At 34.8% G+C, this 19982-nt stretch overlaps 1 protein-coding gene across 3 annotated transcripts in view; it reads left to right on the top strand.

The window, feature by feature from the left end:
- Positions 1-19982, top strand: part of SMURF2 (SMAD specific E3 ubiquitin protein ligase 2) — a 100674-nt gene that overhangs the window by 46019 nt on the left and 34673 nt on the right. For 2 of the 3 annotated variants that reach the window (XM_045525839.1, XM_045525838.1), the window contains exons 2-7: positions 1633-1671; positions 7547-7655; positions 10220-10353; positions 13031-13096; positions 16519-16603; positions 18969-19052. In XM_045525839.1, the coding sequence (XP_045381795.1) occupies positions 1633-1671; positions 7547-7655; positions 10220-10353; positions 13031-13096; positions 16519-16603; positions 18969-19052 (517 nt within the window). Of the gene's footprint in view, positions 1-1632; positions 1672-7546; positions 7656-9675; positions 9774-10219; positions 10354-13030; positions 13097-16518; positions 16604-18968; positions 19053-19982 lie in introns of those variants that run through there. The other variant, XM_045525840.1, reaches the window with a different exon arrangement.

The following is a 19982-nucleotide window of genomic DNA, read 5'->3' as shown; positions in this document are numbered from 1 at the left end:
GGAAGTTGAATATGAAATCATTTCACTTCATGAATCCTAGGGTGGTGGTTTTAAAAAATCAGCATTAATCATGACCTCATTAAAATTGAAGATTATAATTTGGATTTGTGTGTTGCATATGTATTGATCCTGAGTATTCAATTTATATGATGATAAAAGTTTGAGGAGGAGTTCTTCTAAGTCCAGCTTGTGATTTGGTATTCTTTTTTTTTTTTTTTTTTGAGACAGAGTCTTGCTCTGTTGCCCAGGCTAGAGTGCCGTGGTGTCAGCCTAGCTCACAGCAACCTCAAGCTCCTGGGCTCAAGCAATCCTTCTGCCTCAGCCTCCCGAGTAGCTGGGACTACAGGCATGTGCCACCATGCCCGGCTAATTTTTTTCTATATATATTTTTAGTTGTCCAGATAATTTCTTTGTATTTTTAGTAGAGACAGGGTCTCGCTCTTGCTCAGGCTGGTATTGAACTCCTGAGCTCAAGCGATCCTCCCGCCTCGGCCTCCCAGAGTGCTAGGATTACAGGCGTGAGCCACTGTGCCCGGCCTGGTATTCTTAATTATGGATCTAGTTTTATGTTTTTTAAAATAAAACTCTAAGATATGGCGTAAGGGGTTCTGACTAGTAAGTCAGTATCTTGTGCTTACTTAATAATTTTTCTATTTACTGATGATGTCTGTCTTTAAAAAGATTTTTATTTGAACTTTTGAAGTGATTAGTTACATTTATTTAGACTTATTCCCAAGTTTATGTCAAGTGAGGTTTTATACACTAAACTTCCATTAATTATAACTAATTGAACAGACCATTTAAACTGTGAGTAGAAACTAACCAAACATTACATTTATAGATATTTAATAAATTATAAATATATGAAAATTGGTGTTTTCCCTTCCTTGAATCAAGTTCAGATTGAAGAAGTTTAAGTCTATGACTTTATAAGCAGTAATTTTTAAATTGATATATAATTCACAAACTGTAAAACTTAAAGTGTGCAATTCAGTGGTTTTTAGTATGCTCACAAGGTGTTGAATCCATCCATAAATGTAATTTAATGCAAGGTAATTCAGAAAATGTGGATTTGGGACATCTAACTTTAATATATTAACTTTTAATTCTGAAAAGGTAGAGTAGACCTATCTTGTCATTGAGCTGATGATTTTAGGGGAAAGTAATTGATCTCTCTTGTAAAATTTCTATGGTATTTAGGTAGAGAACAGAACATTTAAAAAAAAATCTATATCAGGAGAGCTTTAATTTCTCTTATTTATGATCCTCTTCAGTATAAAATTATTTCATCCTTAAAATAGATATGACATCCTGACTTTACATAATCTCCTCCTTAGAACTGTTTTTTCCATTGCCACTGAATTTCTCTGAGAATAGATCTTGATTTATTAGAAAATCAGATTTATAAACTTTCTTGCCCACAGCTGTTACTGGTGATCACTGCTAAAGTTACAACCACTGGTTCACCTATCTTTTGTTTGTTAGTCTTTAATAAAAGTTTGTGATCATATTTCATACATTGCTGTAGTTAGGGTCTAATTATCTACTGCTGTTTTCAGTGTTTTAAAATGTAACAATGCACTCTTACCATTTTATTTTAATTTTCCCATGTATTTTTTGTTTCCTTTGCAGTACTCTGTGCAAAAAACTTGGTGAAAAAGGATTTTTTCCGTAAGTAAATTAACTTTAAATATAAATCTTACATGTTCTGTATAGACTTTTTTGGATAGCATTTTCAGGATTGTCTGGTTTAGGGATTTTTCTGTTCAGAAATATGCCCAGTGTTATTTTATAAACGTTTTGATTCAGAGCCATGAGCATCACATTTTTAGAGGATTTTGTGGTTTTTAGCCTTAGCCCGTTTCTCTTTATTCACCTCTCCCACATATTTATGTGACTGTGTGTATATGCAGGTGTGGGTAATGTATATTGAAGGTGTGCATACTGCTAAAATTCTAGAAAAGGCTTAAGAGATTATTTAGTAAATGCTTTTTTCTTTTCTAATATTTTATAGGAAATTTTACCCATGCATTCTGGATTTATTGGAAGGTAGAAAAGTCATTGAACCTGCTTAGAATGTTCGGAGTGTAGGAAAGAAAGCTCTACCACATTTGATCAGTAGATACTGCTATGTCTCAGACTCCAAAGCAGGTGTTTGGTTCCCATATGTACAGTCTTTTTACCAGTCTGTTGTGAAATTTTTTATGGCTTTATTTAGGATTAGGTTTTATGAGAGAGGATTGGGAAGTACCCATCATGTGTGTTGAAAGTCTTTACCCTGTAATGTCATGCCTTAAAATAGCTTTGAATTATTGATTAAAAATGATATAATTTTTAGTAAAAAACTTTTTTTAGCCAACAAAATTTTATATGTGGAACATTTGAAATTAGAAATAGAGAAGATTCATTAGATTTTTAAATTCAGGTCCTACAAACCAGCAAGAACAGGCTATGTGTGCTGTCAAATTTCATATGACATTAGGTAATTTTCAGGGGTTTAATTAAAAAAAATAAGCTCCTGATATATTTTACAATCATACTTAATTCATTCTACTTAAAATGTTATTCCAGTTTTTCTGGAGTAGAACCTGAATTAAAGTTTGTGAAATAACATCTTATAGAACTATATAGTTTTATGGTATCTCTGTGCTTAGATGGGAAAGCAGTTAAATAGGATAATTTAAAACATGGTTAGAAAATTATAAGCAGTCTTCAATATATGTACCATCTGCCCTCCACACTGCAACATCACAGTAGGGAGGGCCCAGTGGCCGCAGAATTCCCCATCTCTCCCTGCTGTCACCAACTAATGTTCTCTCTCTCAGGCTGCTGCTCAACTACCTACCTCCTACTTGTCACTAATAACCTAATAACCAAGGTGTACTTTTTAAAATCCTCCTTAAGGTTGATCTGAGGTAGGATTTATCCTAGTGGGACTAGGATTTATCCTAGTGGGACTACAAAGTGATAAATAGGGTTGGATAGGATAGTGATAAAGAGAAAAGGGAGGAAAGTGTGAGCAGCACCCTTACAGCTGCTTCTGTACCCTCCAAGACATCTGCTCTGGTTTTGAAGACAAAATCTTCAGTTTTGTCTGCTAGCCTTCCTTTTCAAATTCTTTTCCATCCTTTTGGGCCCCAAGACACAGCTTCTCCAATAAGATATCCAGATATTCTTGTCTCTTTTTCTAGGAAATCTAGAGGAATCTTACTTTAATATTTTGTAAACCTCTGAGAGATGATTATTATTCCTTATATGATCTTTATCTGTTCTTAAGTTGTGGGTGAAAGAAAGAAGGAAGTCTTCTGCCTTTTGCATTGGTATAGGCAGTAAAACTTGATGAGTTTTAAGACTGTGAGCTTGCTTTAGGGGTAAGAAAATTAGGGGAAACTGTGTAATTATCTTTAAAACTCTGAATGGGAGGCACTTGATGGCCTAGAAAGGGAAACAGGAAAGCCAATTCTTAGGCCTTCAGAGGGGAGTCAGCCGGCGATGAAGGATGGAATTATCTTCCAGGTTCACACTGGCCAAAGTTCCAAATCCCTACTCTGGTAGATTTACATATATATGTACCGATATTTTTGGCCTGTTTATGAGTTGAGAGTTGCCCACATTAGTTTCAGAGAAAAATAATAGTTCCTAAATTCTTTAATTAAATTTAAATAAGTATGTGTTTATTGATCAGAGTACAGTTATTAATATTATTAATAGTAAAATATAAGGCCAGGCGCGGTGGCTCAGGCCTGTAATCCTAGCACTCTGGGAGGCCGAGGCAGGTGGATTGCTCGAGATCAGGAGTTCAAGACCAGCCTCAGCAAGAGCGAGACCCCGTCTCTACTAAAAATAGAAAGAAATTATCTAGCCAACTAAAAAATATATATAGAAAAAAAAAAAATTAGCCGGGCATGGTGGCGCATGCCTGTAGTCCCAGCTACTCGGGAGGCTGAGGCAGGAGGATCACTTGAGCCCAGGAGTTTGAGGTTGCTGTGAGCTAGGCTGACGCCACGGCACTCACTCTAGCCCGGGCAACATAGCGAGACTCCGTCTCAAACAACAACAACAAAAAAAAGTAAAATATAGTTAGGTTTTTGCTTGTGATTCAGTTTAAATTGTGTTGAATGAGAAAAGTAAATTTTAATATGAAACATGACTATAGGATGATAAAGTAGATACATATTTTTTTCACTACAGGAAGAAATCCACTGCCATGTGTTATCTTTTGTAGAATAATTTGTGTGATAATACTATTTATTCTAAGGCACTACTATTGGTGAGAAAAATTTTATTAATCCATATCTCGGAACTGTTTTCAAGCCTGTTGGCTTTTAAAAATAAATTTTTTTTTTATTTTACTTCCCCCAAAGTTTTGGCAGGAAAATTTTCAAACATAAAGCAACAGGTAAAAGAATTTTATAGTGAACACTCACCGTCTAGATTCTACCATTAACTTTATCACATATCTATTTATCCATTATGTGTTTTTTTAAAAGTAATGTTTTTATTAGTGTCAAATTTGTTCTTTTATGCAATATTAAAAAATTAGTGTGTAATATAATGTATTAAGGTGTTTTATAGGGGTCAAATTAAAGTCATTTAGAACCAAGATGGCTTGGTTGAATTTTCTTTCATCCAATAAAAGACAAAGCTTTATTTTCTTTGGAAAGTAACTCACTTTTAAATTGAAATTGTTATTTCATTATTGTTTGTAGCTCAATAAGTGTATTCATATAGTAAAGAGGTTCTCGCAGGTGGCTCAAGCCTGTAATCCAGCAGTCCCCAACCTTTTTGGCACCAGGGATTGGTATTATGGAAGACAATTTTTCCAACAACCAGGATGGGGATAGGGGGATGGTTTCGGGACAATTCAAGCGCCAACAACCAGGGTGGGGATAGGGGGATGGTTTCGGGACAATTCAAGTGCGTTACATTTATTGTGCAGTCAAACCTCTCTGTTGATAATAATCTGTATTTGCAGCCACTTCCCAGCGTTAGTGTCACCGCCTCAGCTCCATGTCAGATCATTAGGCATTAGATTCTCGTAAGAAGCATGTAACTTAGGTCCCTCACCTGTGTAGTTTATAGTGGGGTTTGAGTTCCTGTGAGAATCTAGTGCCTGACTGATCTGACAGGAGATGAGGAGCAATGGGGAGCTGCTGTAAATACAGATGAAGCTTTGCTTGCTCACCTGCTATTCACCTCATGCTGTGCGGCCTGTTTCCTAACAGGCCACAGATGATACCCATACTGATCTGCAGGCCAGGGGTTGGGGACTGCAGCTGTAATTTCAGCACTTTGGGAGGCTAATGTGGGAGGATTGCTTGAGGCTAGGAGTTCGAGACCAGCCTGGGCAGCACAGACCTCATATCTTAAAAAAAAAAAAAAAATAGCTTCCCGTGATGGCATGTGTTTGTAGTTCCAGCTACTCAGGAGGCAGAGGCAGGAGGATCGCTTGAGCCCAGGAGTTTGAGGTTGCTGTGAGCTAGGCTGACGCCACAGCACTCTAGCCCGGGCAACAGAGCAAGACTCTGTCTCAAAAAAAAAAAAAAAAAATTAGATATTGAGATGCAAATTTTCTCTAGTCATTAATACTTACCAATTTTAGTAGTTTCAGCTGTCCACAGGAAATGTGCTCTATCCTAGTATGTCTAACATGTAATTTATCATTTTTGTCTCTTTAGGTCTCTTTAGGTCTGCTTTCTCCTAACTTTTAAATTTTTGTCAAAAAAGACCACTATTATCATTATTGCTTTGGATGGAAAAGTATAGTGCGATATTTGACATGAATGTCTTATTAATTCATGTTAGATCTTTCAGAGTAGCTCTCTTAACTGTCATTTCCTTTCCCTTATTTTAATTTATTTTATTTTTTTAATATAGACAGTGTCTTGCTCTTGCCCAGGCCAGAGTGCAGTGGCACGATCATAGCTCACTGTAATGTTGAACTCCTGGCTCAAGTGATCCTCCTGCCTCAGTCTCCCGAGTAGCTGGGACTACAGCTGCACACCACTGCACCCAGATAATTTTTCTATTTTTTTGTGTAGACGGGATCTTGCTGTGTTACCCAGGCTGGTCTTGAATGCCTGCGGTCAAGCAGTCCTCCTGCTTTGGCTTCCCAAAGTGCTGGGATTATAGGTGTGAGCCACTGCGTCTGGCTGCCATTCCCCTTTTCATGTGACTTCTCTAGTTCAGGGTCTTCTCGTCCTACTGTTGGATTATTGCAACAGCTTCACAGGTGGTTTCTTGTGCCTCTAGTCTTTCCTTCTCATAGTCTGCCCTGAATACCACTAATAGAAAAATATGACTGTGTCCACAGCCATGCTCAAGAACCTAAAATGGCTCCCTATAATCTACCACAATCAGTCTAAGCCCTATTTTCTGATTTTTAATCCCTTCTCACTGGATGTTGTCTCTTTCTAACAGTGTTTACTTTTATACCTTAGTACAAACACTTTGGTGAGACTCTTCAAAGCCCTGCACATACTTTATTTTTATACCTTCCTTGGCACTCTTCCTATTGCTAAGAAAGTCCTGCTTTTCCTGGTTGTCCTTTACAGCCCAGATGAGTCCCTCCCATCCCCCAGAGCCTTTTCTTTACTATCCAAATTCAAACTGATATCCTGTTTTTCTGAGTTCTTCTTGTACTCACTGTTGAACTACATAGTAAATGAGAGGTATAATACAGCATAGTAGTTAAGAGCATGAAGTTGATAGCCACACTTCATGTTGCATGAGTTTAGAATCTAAATTTTAGACCCTGGCTCTGCCACTTACTTCTGTGTGACCTTGGAGTAGTTAATTAACCCCTTTGTGCCTCAGTTTCCTCATCAGTAAAATGGGGACAGTAACAGTATCTACTTCACAGGGTTATTTGTAAGGATTAAAGGGATATATGAATTATTTAGAATAGTACCTGACATGGTGTTACAAATATTCACATTATACCCACTACTGCCAAGCACTTGTTTATTCTCAGGTTTTTTTGTTTTTTTCATACATGGTACTTTTATCTCTCCAGTAAGATAGTAAGCTCTTTTAAGGCACAGAGTATTACATTTTTTGTTTCAATCTCTCATAATTCATGGTAGTTATTCAATAAAACTTGGCTAATTTGATTTCTCTGTATCCCATGTTCCTGTGTGAAAACCTTTAATAAGCTTTTTATTTCAGTGAACCACCAACAGAGACATTGGGAAAAGAGAGCCATGGATGTTTTCAGCATTCACCTTCCTGGGGTCAAAGGGCTGGTAACAATAAAAATATTCACATATGAGGTGACCTCTAGACTTTGGTAATTTAAACTGAGAATGTTTTGAGACAGGAACAAGAAAAAATGTAGTTTTGGTATTCAATGTAGAGGTAATTTTAATCTGTTTTAAAAGTAGACCACTTTCGATTTATAGGTGAAATGTTACGCTTTTTAAAAAGAATTAAAGAATGGAATAATCTTTTGCTTTGTAGCAAATGGTAATCCTTATATAATTACCAATTATTTTACATATCAAAATATTCTTTAATTTAAAAAAAGAATCTTTCCCTTTTTTTGTAGGACTTCCTGATCCGTTTGCTAAGGTGGTGGTTGATGGATCTGGGCAATGCCATTCTACAGATACTGTGAAGAATACACTTGACCCAAAGTGGAATCAGCACTATGACCTGTAGGTTTAAATGATTAATTTGAAATGAAACATAGAATTAATATTATTTGATATAGTCTAAGAAGAGTAATGGGAAATGATCTGACTATCATCTGTGGTATAATTTGGCCTTCCCAGAAAGGGTACAAAACCCAGGAGGAAGGTGCTTTGGTTTATTGATAGCTTTCAGTAGGTTTTGAAGGTGAGGTATCCCTAATAATCCAATGAAGAACCAAATGAAACTGGCCCATGGTATAGAAATGTCCCTTCCTTTTTTCAATTAAATAAAGGTATTAATTCACCTAGGCCAGCTATAAATAGGAAACCAGAAATCAGAATTGGTGTTATACTCATAGACATTCTTTTATATGGGTAGTTTCTTTTAAATTTTATTTTAATTATAGGAGTGTATGTACCTTTTTAAAAAGGCAAATGATACTATAAGGCTTTAGTTTTCGGTATTTTAAAATTTCCTGCCTTAGTAGGTGATTCAGGTTTTAAAACTGATATCCCTCATCCCCACTCCCGCAACTCTCACATGCTCCTTCCTTTCTCCAGCTCTCCAGTACAATTACATGAATCTTTTTGGTTAAATCATTGTTCTGTGTTTACATTATTATGATTATGAAAATATTCATAGCTGGGTCACATGGGCATAAGGATTACATTTTCTTTCTTGAAACTTTTGTTTTTTTCTGAGGTTAATAACTTTTTTGCCATTTGTTTAGTTTCTTATCTATCTCATTAATTCCCAAACTCACCTACAGAATTAAACATCTCTCCATATATTCAGTCCCATCAGGTATTTCATTGGCTTTGTTCTCTTCTTGGAGATACCCCTCCTGGAGCCTCTGTCCTCTTGCTCCAGTCTGGTCTGGTGGTTCTCTAAGACCTGCTGCACATTTGTCCTAGGACTTGCCTTTATCATTATGTTGGGAATTTCCTTTGACAACCTATTTTTTTTGTTTATTCCTCTGTTTTGATGAAGTCTGTCTTCCACTGTCATTTTGAGAAAGAATACAAAGATGAAAATATATTTTGTTGTCTTACTTGATGAGTAGTTTGAGTATAGACTTCTAGGTGGGATATCACTTCCCCTCCACATGTTGAATACATTGCTGCATTGTATTCAAGGTCTAGATCAACACAGTTGAATAGAAGTATAATGTGAGCCACAAATGGGAGCTCATTTGTAATTTTAAGTTTTCTAGTAGCCACATTAACAGAAGTAAAAAACAGATGAAATTAAGCATAGTAATATATTTTAATTCAGTATATCTAAAATTTTCTCATTTCAGCATTAAAATATTGAACTATATATATGATATATGTATATATATATACACATACATGTTTACTAAGTCTTTGAAATCAAGTGTTTATTTTACAGCTCTCCTCAATTTGAACTGTACACATTTGAAATACTCAACAGTCCCATGTGGCTGGTGGCTATCATTTTGGATAGTACAGGTTTAGAGTATTGCTATCCTGATTTTGGTCTTTCATGATTGTTGTTTTCCACTGGAAGATTTCAGAGTATTTTCTTTATCCCTCTGTTGCTAATAATTGCTGTTTTCCTTAAAAAATTAAAGGCATTCTAGTGGGTAGGAAGTGGTACCTTATTGTGGTTTTGATTTGTGTTTCCCTAATGACTAATGATGTTGAACATCTTTTCATGTGCTTACTAGGTTTTATTTTACAGTTAATGTTAACTGGCTACCCAGGGATTTCTCTTTTGCATATTTCCAAGGGGCTACATTGGAGGAGAAAAGAGCAGGGTGAATTTTTCCAATATTGCTGGTTTACTCAGTGATACTTTAAGATCAAGGTTGCTGGACCAAAAATTTGACCTCTTAGAGTCATTGAAATAGTTAGGGTTCTACTTGATATAATTATGTTATTTTATTATCTTTTGGCATGGGTTGATGCCATGTTAACAATTGGCTATGGTAGAGCTTTTACAGACTTGCAGGCATATACACAGACAAGTACAGTAACGCTTTTCCCTGCTCTGCTTGTCTGCAGGCAGTGAAGTGAAATCTGCAAGAGTCCTGCTCTCTCAAGGCCTGCATGCAGGAAAGAAGCAGGGAAAAAGCGTTACAAACAGGTTTTGTTCTACAGCATTTTAAAATATAACAGGTAGGTCAGATTTTTGGTCTGTCAGCTTTGACAATGTCCCATGAAAGTGAACTAAGTAGTCTTTGAGGTAGTAGGTCATGGCATTGAAATGTATTTAAAATGTAACTGTGATAAAAGTTCTTTTGGAAATTTTCTTCTTGGAAAGAAGTAATCATTATCAACTCCCTTAGCATTGTTAGACACTAACTACTAAAATAGCTTTTTTTCCTAACAAGAATTGTTGCCTGACTTGGGAGTGGCAGATATGATAAAGATACATTGAAAATTCTTTTTAGATTTTTAAAAATTTAAATTCAATCCTGTGGATTGATTGAACTGAAAACATATTTTGCATGCCCTAGCCATATTCTGAAACATTGTGTCTTTAGAATATAAAAAGAAAAAAAGAAAAATTTTACACTACCTGTAACTACCAAGTTACTTATGTACCCATTTTGTTTTTGTAGGTATATTGGAAAGTCTGATTCAGTTACAATCAGTGTGTGGAATCACAAGAAGATCCATAAAAAACAAGGTGCTGGATTTCTTGGTTGTGTTCGTCTTCTTTCCAATGCCATCAACCGCCTCAAAGACACTGGTTGTGAGTAGATACTAGTGCTTTTTAAATTAAAAAAAAAAAAAAATTATGTTGGCAGGGTTCCCAAAACTTAATTTCCTATATGTGCTATATATTTCTGAAACATTCCTGGCCTAAATTTATTTTATAGACTTAAAAAAAAAATGAACCATCAGCTGAATCAGAGCTGATGCTTCACTTGCAGTGAATTTTTAAGTGTTAAGAAGTGATTGAGGCTGGGCGCGGTGGCTCGTGCCTGTAATCCTAGCACTCTGAGAGGCCAGGGCGGTAGGATTGCTTGAGCTCAGGAGTTTGAGACCAGCCTGAGCAAGGGACCCCATCTCTACTAAAAATAGAAAAAATTAGCTGGGTGTGGTGGCATGTGCCTGTAATCCCAGCTACTTGGGAGGCTGAGGCAGGTGGATCCAGGAGGATTGCTTGAACCCAGGGGTTTGAGGTTGCTGTGAGCTAGGCTGACGCCACAGCACTCTAGCCCAGGCAACAGAGCGAGACTCTGTCTCAAAAAACAACAACAACAACAAAAAAATAAATAAATGATTGATATCCAGAAGAATGAAAAGAAGGATGTCAAGGTATATATGCCCTTTTAAATTTCTTAGCACCCTTCTCTGGTTTTGGTGCATTTGTGCGATGAAGTGAGTACTTATTTAGGTGATTGGAGTGTTTAAGGTGGCAGTTAAAGGGGAATTACTAGTGGATAAGAATGGTATAGAACTGCTGTGACAAAATTAAAAGTTAAAAATAAGACATTATTGTGAGTGTAAGACAGCTATGTTAACTACTTAACTAGAGCTCAGTTTATCACCAACCTGGATATTTAGAAGGTTAGACCAAGATCAAGACATTAGAAGTGATTTCGTAATGGATTGACAGATTGACTTAGTATATACGTAATTCATGTAACCAGGTGACAGAGTCTTTTGGGGGGTCTTTCCATAGGGCCATAGATGGAAATATCTTTTTCAGCAGATTGTTTTGTTTCTACAGAATTCTTTTTTATATAATATAAAAAATATTATTAGTCAGTGTCATGGATTTTTAGCCCAGATGCCTGTGCTAAACAAACTCACATAAAATCTAGCTAAGGAAATTAATAAATTAAAAACAGTAAATTTAGTATTGAATGTTATATTAAGAAATGATTTCTTTTAATGTAGTGTGATACCAAAGCCCAGAAATGTAAATATTGACCTAATATAAATATCAAAAAGAAAAAGGTAGAAAATTGAGCTAGATGTTCTAAGTCAGAGGAATTTAAAGGCATCTGAGAAATTCTTATATTTCTGTGTTGACAGGGTGACCAACAGGAGGGAGAAGATATTGGGATTGAGAAAAATGAACTGCATATAAAAACAAACTGTTTTATTACCCGACCCAGCAGGCAGACTGAAAACTTAGAGATCAAATGTCTGACATTATCCCTGGTTCATTTCACCAAACATTTATTGAACTCTTAATGTGCCAGGTACTTTTCTAAGCCCTGGCAACATAAAGGTGAAAAAGGCGTGGATCCTGTCCTGAGAAGGAAGGGCAAAGGCCTGCTGGCAAAGGGGAGCATGCCACGTTGGGAGGACTGAATAGGAGAAGAGGAATTGCTCTGTGGAAGTACACTGTATAGCCAACTTAGCGTCCATTTATTTTGCAAAGGAAAAAAATGTCTGTATTTTTGGCTGGTTAGCCAGGGGCTATAGATTAGAGGCAAGGATTTTTCTTTCTGCTGTTTGTAAATGTCTCATTGCATTAATTTATTTGACCTTTCTGATGTGCAGTAGTACTTAATTAAATATTTATTGACCACCAGGTAATAGTGTTCTAAACCAGGTTGGAGTGGAGAATACAAAGACTAAGATATGATCTCATCCTCTTACCGATTCAGTTATTTAAGTAGATAGATGGAACATAGCTGTAACGGAATTCAGCTATAAGTGCTGTAATCAAAGTAAAACCAACATTCTATGAGTGACATTTTTTCTCACTGTAACTTTGAGGGCCAGTCCAGTGTGACATCTGTTTTACACATGAGCCATCTGAGAGAATAAATGAGTTGCCCCTTAATGAGTTAGTGACAGAACTGAGCCAAACACAGATCTTACAGTTTGTTCTTGGCTTCTTATTAATACTTAGTGTGTGTGTCATTTGAAACGGTTAGATAAAAAACTAACAGTAAGTAACAGGTAAAAAATAACAGTAAATAACAGTTAACATTTATTGAACACTTAGGTGCCAGGCACTATGTTGAGAGTTTTACGTAATTATCTGATTTAATCCTTAAAAAATATGAGATAGTTACTGTTATTACATGTGAGAAAAACAAGGCTTGGGGAAAATTGCTTAAAACCAGTAACTATTAAGAGGAAGCCAAGACTCACTCTGGAGTGGTCTGAAAGTTTGGAGAGAAAGTAGTGGTCTGTTGGGAATGTAATACACCAGTATTTCATGGTTTTTTTGTTTGTTTGTTTCATGATTTTTGAAGTCTGAATTTATCAAATCTTGTTGAGACATTTATACTAATTGTATATGCAGTTGGAGAATTTTAAACATTTGTAATTAAAACATTAATGCTTTATATGGTAGATATGATTTCTAGTGAATTGTGGAAATTTACTGTCACTCTATAGATATTAGAATCTCTGATACAAGCTAATTTTTTGATGGCTTTCTTTTGGTTGATTTCAAATAGATCAGAGGTTGGATCTGTGCAAACTTGGGCCAAATGACAATGATACAGTTAGAGGACAGATAGTAGGTAAGTATGGAATTTACAGTTACATGAATTTTGACCTCATTCAAACTGACCTAATGTCTGAGTACCTTATAGATCAAAATATCATAGTATGTATTGTATTAGCATGAATTAAATGTAAATCATGTAAAATGTTACAGTGAACCTAGGAACTAGGTTAACTTAATTTTTAAAACTTTAAATAATGTCAAAAAAAAATAGTAACTCCTAAATGTTGGGAAGAACTAGTGATGCTTTAGGAAGGAATTCTTTTAAAGTATTCAAATACAGTAGATTGCTAAGATAAACTTTATAGATGATAGTAAAGTTTCCTGAAAGTAATTCTCAAACTAGTTTGTGAGTAAGAAGAGAATATTCTTTTGAACTCTTTGTTTAATGTTTAATGATTTTCAGTTTTAAAATCTGTGCTAATTGAAAAAAATAGAATAAGCAATGGTAGTGTAACACTGATTGGAAAAAGGGAGAAATTGTTACCTTACTCATAAGGCACTTAGTGAACTGGTAGACTGTCTTGAATTAACCTAGAGGGAAAGCCTTGATATAAAATTTCCTGAGACTTTCTTAAGAATTGATGGGTTGAGATTTTTATCAAGATACATTGTGTGGAAAAACACTGAAGAGCGCACCTTGGAGGCTTCTTAAAGAAGAAAAATGGAATCTTACATGTCATGATAGAGCAGAATATAAAATAAGGTGATTTCATTGTGAACCCATCAGAGAGGTTTTAGTTACCAAAAGTACTTGAAAGATTTTGTTTTATAAGGCAGTGAATGAATTGGGTTCATAGTTAGGGAACTGCCAGAGTAGCCACATAACAAAGCCCTATTGCGGTTGTCCCAGGGAAGTATCTGTACCTGCAGCATTATTGACAATTCCTGTAATTATTAGATTGGGAAGGGGGTAAAAAAAATTTCAAAAATCCTGGAATTCAAGACTTTACCTTGAATTCTTCCTACTGTATTTGATTTGGTATGTTACATAATGCTTGCCAATTAATGTCTAGGAGTAACAAAACAGTTTTACTATTTGCATTTATATAAATAGCAGACTTTCCTTTGTTAGACATTAGAAATATACTTACTGGATTATACTACGTAAAAAACAAGTGTTTTAAGTATGTGCGTGAATGTGTGTGTGTATATGTATATTTATTTAAAGCACTTGTGTGACACAGGTGTTCATAATAGGACCATTAATAAGAGAGAGGCAGGCTGGACTCAAACATGATACTGTAGTTCTCGCATTCAAAAATAAGGAGTTCCAGTTCTTGCAGAATTAGCCCTTTACAAATAATTGTAAATAGATATATATGACATCTTTTTGGAAAATGAAGAAAAGTATACTAGAAAACTAACTTTAAAAAATATATATCTCCTTCTAGTATTTTTATTTATATGTATTTCTGTATATTTTTGTTTTTAATTACAGTGAATATAAAATTTTTACTTTGCTTTTTTCTACTTACCATAACCATTTTTAGTATTTGTATATAATCTTTGTAATTAATGATTTTTTAAAGGATGAATTATATAGCTATATCATTACTTAATCATAGAACTTTTTAAGTTATTTTTTGCTGTTATAACATTTAAACTTGCAAACATCTTTGTATACTTTGCTTTATCAGTTTTTTGTAATTGTTACTCTAGGGAGAAAAACCTCCCGAATTGAGATAATTCAAGGGGTACAAACCTTTTCCCTTGCATTTAAAACTGTCATTTAACTTTTTCCACCCCTTGTGAAGTTTTTTATTTTTTTATTATAAAATAAAATCTAAATATTGTCAGAGAACCTAAAGAATACATATAATCATCATTATCACTTTGATGTAAACCTCTTCTTAAAATGAGATTATACCATGCAGTTTTTTGTTTTTTGTTTTTGAGAATGAGTCTCACTCTGTCTCCCAGGCTGGAGTGCAATGGCCTCATCATAGCTCACTGCAACCTCCAAACTCGTGGGCTCAAGCGATCCTCCTGCCTCAGCCTCCTGAGTAGCTTAGACTACAGGCATGTGCCACCACACCCCACTAATTTTTCTATTTTTTGAGAGAGGGGGTCTCGCTCTTGCTCAGGCTGGTGTTGAACTCTTGCCATGCAAATTTTTTGTAACCTGTTTTAATCTATTATAAACATCTTTTTTTAGTCCCATAGTTACACTTCTATAACATTTTTAATGTTGTATGGTAGTGCATGGTGGGTATATAATTCATTTAACTAGTCCTTTATTGTTGGATATTTAGGTTGTTTCTTATGTTTTACTATTATAGACAGTACTTTGATAAACATAGTATTTCTAAGATTCATTTCATATGTTAGAATTAGGCCATTTAAAAACACCTATAGATTGCTTAGGTGTTCTGTAATACAGCATTCTGGAGATACAAATTGAGCCCATGAAATTCTTTAGCTTTGAACCTTAATGTTATTTAAACAAAAAAATACATTGTTTCTACTGTGATTGCATTTTGGTAAGCATTTCATTTATTTTGTCTCTATAAAAATTGATTAATATAGTTTTCTAGTATAGTTTTCATATAATATTTACCTTCACTGAAGAGGTATGTTACAGTGTTCTTAATATAAAGGAGCTCTGAACTTTCTGATTTTTTTGAAAACTTTTACAGAGCTGGAAGATTTTAGAATTTTGAGAGCCTTCCTTAAATGAAGCGGTCCTTATTATACTTTATGGGGTAACCTATTAATTCTTTAAGAAGTTGGGACATAGTCCAGTTTGGCTGTACCTCTTGTATCTTTTGGGAGAGTTGCCAAAAATAGAATTAAAGAATACCAGAGCAACAAGGAAGGGCTTCAGGGATATCATTTAACCTAACTTTCCCGTTATTCAAATGGGATTATCTAAATCTTAAGTGTATTAAGTGTTTTCTTCAAGATTACAGTGCTAAACTAGTTGGTAGAGCCTGCTCTAGTGTTTACATCTCTTGCTTCCAAGTTTATTATTATTGATTCCAAGTTTATAGGGATGGTTTTATACTACACTGTTAAAACTCATGGAATCCAAAGATTGCCCTCTTGCCAGAATCCAGTGTATTTTTTAAGATGATCAGATTATCAAGAGTTAAATCCAAATTAATATGAACTTGATAAACTCTTGTACATGAATATGCTGTTAATATGGTAGGCTTCTTAAGTGCAGTAGTGACTTTGCATTGTACCATCACAGCGGTAAAAAACGAATTAGACCCTCCTCCATGAACATGGTAAAGTGTAGAAAACTGTAAAATTGTAATATCACTCCTGAAGGGAAAAAACTATGGGAAAAGAAATTATAGATTTTAGTAGAGACCAAAAAAGTTCATTCTAAAGTATTAAAATAAGCCAAATGTCTTCTAAAGATAGAAATTTTAGATTGAAGTAGTTCCTTTTAGTTCTGTGAATCTTAGTAATGTTTCTATTGTTTAATAGTAAGTCTTCAGTCCAGAGACCGAATAGGCACAGGAGGACAAGTTGTGGACTGCAGTCGTTTGTTTGATAATGATTTACCAGACGGGTAAGCTAACACCACTAAAATCATTAGAGAAACATATAGATGATATCCTTAAAAGAATGAGAAATAAGTTAGTGTTTATTGTATATTTTAGAAATTTGCTATGATCAATTCCAGAATGTAGATTTTCCTTCTACTGGTAAAATTAGTGAAGGATCTTGTCACAACAAATTTATAAAAGAAGCCATGAATTAAATGTGTTAAATTTGGTTTTTAAGAGTTTTGCCTAGGCGACAAATGAAATTTCTTGACCAATGTAACTCTCTTGTAAATATTATCTATTTAAAAAACCAGCTTTTTTGTTTGATTAAATTATTCAAAACAGGACACACAAGTACTGAATTTGAAACATTGCTCTATTTAGAGGGATAGGATAGAGTATTTAGGTAATAGTAATTATAATAACATAGTAACATTATTGATCATATATGTGTCAGATACTGCTATAAGCACTTTATATACATGATATCACTTAATTCTTATAGCATCTTGGAAGGCAGTATATAGCTTGTGATTCTAGGATTAGACCATCTGGGTTCTAATCCTTACTCTTCTGCTTACTGACTTTATGACCTTAATTTATTTAAGCTCTGTAAGTTTCAGTTTATATTATTTTATAAAGAGGATGATTAATAGTAGTACATACCCCATAAACTGTTGGGAGGATTAAATGAAGTCATTCATATAAAGCACAGTGTCTTGCACGTAAGTGCTTAATAATTAGCTTCTATTAGTTCTACTGCTACTACTATTGTTAACCTGTCATTTTATAGATTAAAAAAACCTGAGACTAAGGTTAAGTAATTTGCCTAAAGCCACATAGTAAGTGGCAGAGTCAGAGCACACAGACCCTTTTTATTTCAAGGGTCAGATCTTTATCATTGCTCTCTTTGTTTAATGCTACTACTGACATTTTTCTGATTTTATTTTAACTTTCAAAGTATTTTTAATTAACTTCAATGAGATATAATTTACATACAGTAAATTGCATCTGTTTAATGTGTATAAATGGTTGAGTTTTGACTGAAATTATTTTTTCATAAGAAATTTTACATTCAAGCTATGGTATGTGCTCATTTTGTTTACACTGTTAAAAATCACTATAGTTCACTGTTTATAGATCATTTTAGCTTCTCAATCTGTTAACTCTTTTATGGATGTGAGGTAGATTATAATACTTTTGAAAGCGAAGTTTAGAGTGAAATAACTAATATTGAGAGAGTACAGCAATGTAAGTCTTATTGTCCTAAACTTATAGTACAGTTATTGTACTATAATTGTAATCATAGGGGGGAAACCTAAGCATCTCTCTGTATTCTCTTTTTTAATGCTATCTAACCTCTGCCAATATTTTGGTAGAAATATTAACATTACTACATATCTATAGTCATTTGCCTATTTTTTATTATATGAATTATAATAAAGAATTGAGAGAGAAGTGGCATTCTTGATTTTTAAAAAATTAATTTGGGAAGGCTGAATGCTTTACAAAGCTTTTATGTTTTTCTAGTAAAATTTAAATTTTTAAGAAAATTATGTGTAATATTTTTTTTTTTTTTTTTTTGAGACAGAGTCTCGCTCTGTGCCCGGGCTAGAGTGAGTGCTGTGGCGTCAGCCTAGCTCACAGCAACCTCAAACTCCTGGGCTTAAGCGATCCTACTGCCTCAGCTTCCCCAGTAGCTGGGACTACAGGCATGCGCTACCATGTCCAGCTAATTTTTTCTCTCTATATATATTTTTTAGTTGGCCAGATAATTTCTTTTTATTTTTAGTAGAGATGGGGTCTCACTCTTGCTCAGGCTGGTCTCGAACTCCTGACCTTGAGCGATCCACCCACCTCGGCCTCCCAGAGTGCTAGGATTACAGGTGTGCGCCACCACACCCGGTCAAATTATGTGTAATTTTTATTTTTAGACCACCTGGGTTCCAATCTTCAGTCTTCTGCTTACTAGTTTTATGACCTTAATTAATTTTATGCTTAAATATATTTTTAGTATAGCCATTTTCCACAATATTCTGGAGGAATTAGTATACTTTTAGTGTTGATATTATTAAAACATTCTCAGATATGTTCTGGCTACTGTGAACAAACAAACAAAACATTCTCAGAGTTTGGCTGATGGAAAATATTTGTCACATCTCAGTGTAAATGTTTTAGAAGCTTCAGAATTCCATAAAATACATGGTGCAGTTCTAAAATAAGGTGAAAAAATTCTATATTGTGTGAATTAATCTTTCAATTTGGCATTCCAGATTTATAACAACAGATGTATTACTGGATTATTTATTACACTGAAAACATTCTGTGTTCGTTCCAGCTTCCTGTTAATACATATTAATGCCTTATCTTTCAATATTTTTATATAAGCTGGGAAGAAAGGCGAACTGCCTCTGGAAGAATCCAGTATCTAAATCACATTACAAGAACTACACAGTGGGAACGCCCAACACGGTAAGAACACACAAATAGTTTCCCAAGGTCTATGCTAGTCAGCGTCTTGAAGTCCCTTTCTGTTTTATCTGTCAGCTTTATTAGATTTTTTTTTTCCCCTCCGGGGTATACTGCTATAGGTCTTCAACAAAGATTGCTTCACAGGGTCATCCTGTTACTGTAGCTCTAGGAGCTGCAATGATACTCAAGGAATATTTATTGAATGAGTTAAATGAATAAGTTGAGCCATCATCTTATTTCTGGGAATCTTTTATTAATTTATTTTTTTGAGTTGAATCTATTATTGAATGGCTGTAACAAAATACACACATAGGGTCTCCATTCTTTCAGTCACATGGGGGGATGATTATCTTCTCTTGGGTCTAGGTAAGGTCTGTGATCAAGACAACCAGATACTCTGGGACCACATGGAGGGGCGTCTAACTTAGAGTGGGGTTAAGGAGGTGGTTAGAACTCGGAAAGGAAAACTCTTGAAGGAGGGGAGTCTGTGAACTAAATCTTAAAGAATGGCTGTTATAGTTAGTCCCTTTCTTTATGGAGCTTAATGTATAAAGATATTAGGATGGAAGACAATTTTTGGAAACTGCAAATAGGTGCTTTGTAAGTAACTGAAAACAAATAGGGTAAGTGGCTGAATCTTGCTCCCTGCCTCTTGTAAGGTAAGAACAAAGTTTATGATCTCTGCTCAGTGTTATGTTTTGCCTTGGTTTTTTCCTTCTGAGCAGGACTGGCACCAGGCATGGAATATGAAATGCTTCTCATTAGCTATACCTACTGTTATTTATTGAGGATTCATTGTTTAATTCATTGAATCACAAAGTTTTCTTTATTCCATTGTTATCCTCAGGAAGAATCTTAGTTCGTGTTGCCATTTTTTAAAAGGCTGATTTGAGGGTTGCATTTCTAATATAAAACTGCCAAGGGTTGTAT

The sequence above is a fragment of the Lemur catta genome, chromosome 15 (assembly GCF_020740605.2).
Source record: "Lemur catta isolate mLemCat1 chromosome 15, mLemCat1.pri, whole genome shotgun sequence".
Lineage (NCBI taxonomy): Eukaryota > Metazoa > Chordata > Mammalia > Primates > Lemuridae > Lemur > Lemur catta.
The sequence above is the reverse complement of the archived record's forward strand: the minus strand, read 5'-3'. Positions and strand labels throughout refer to the sequence as shown.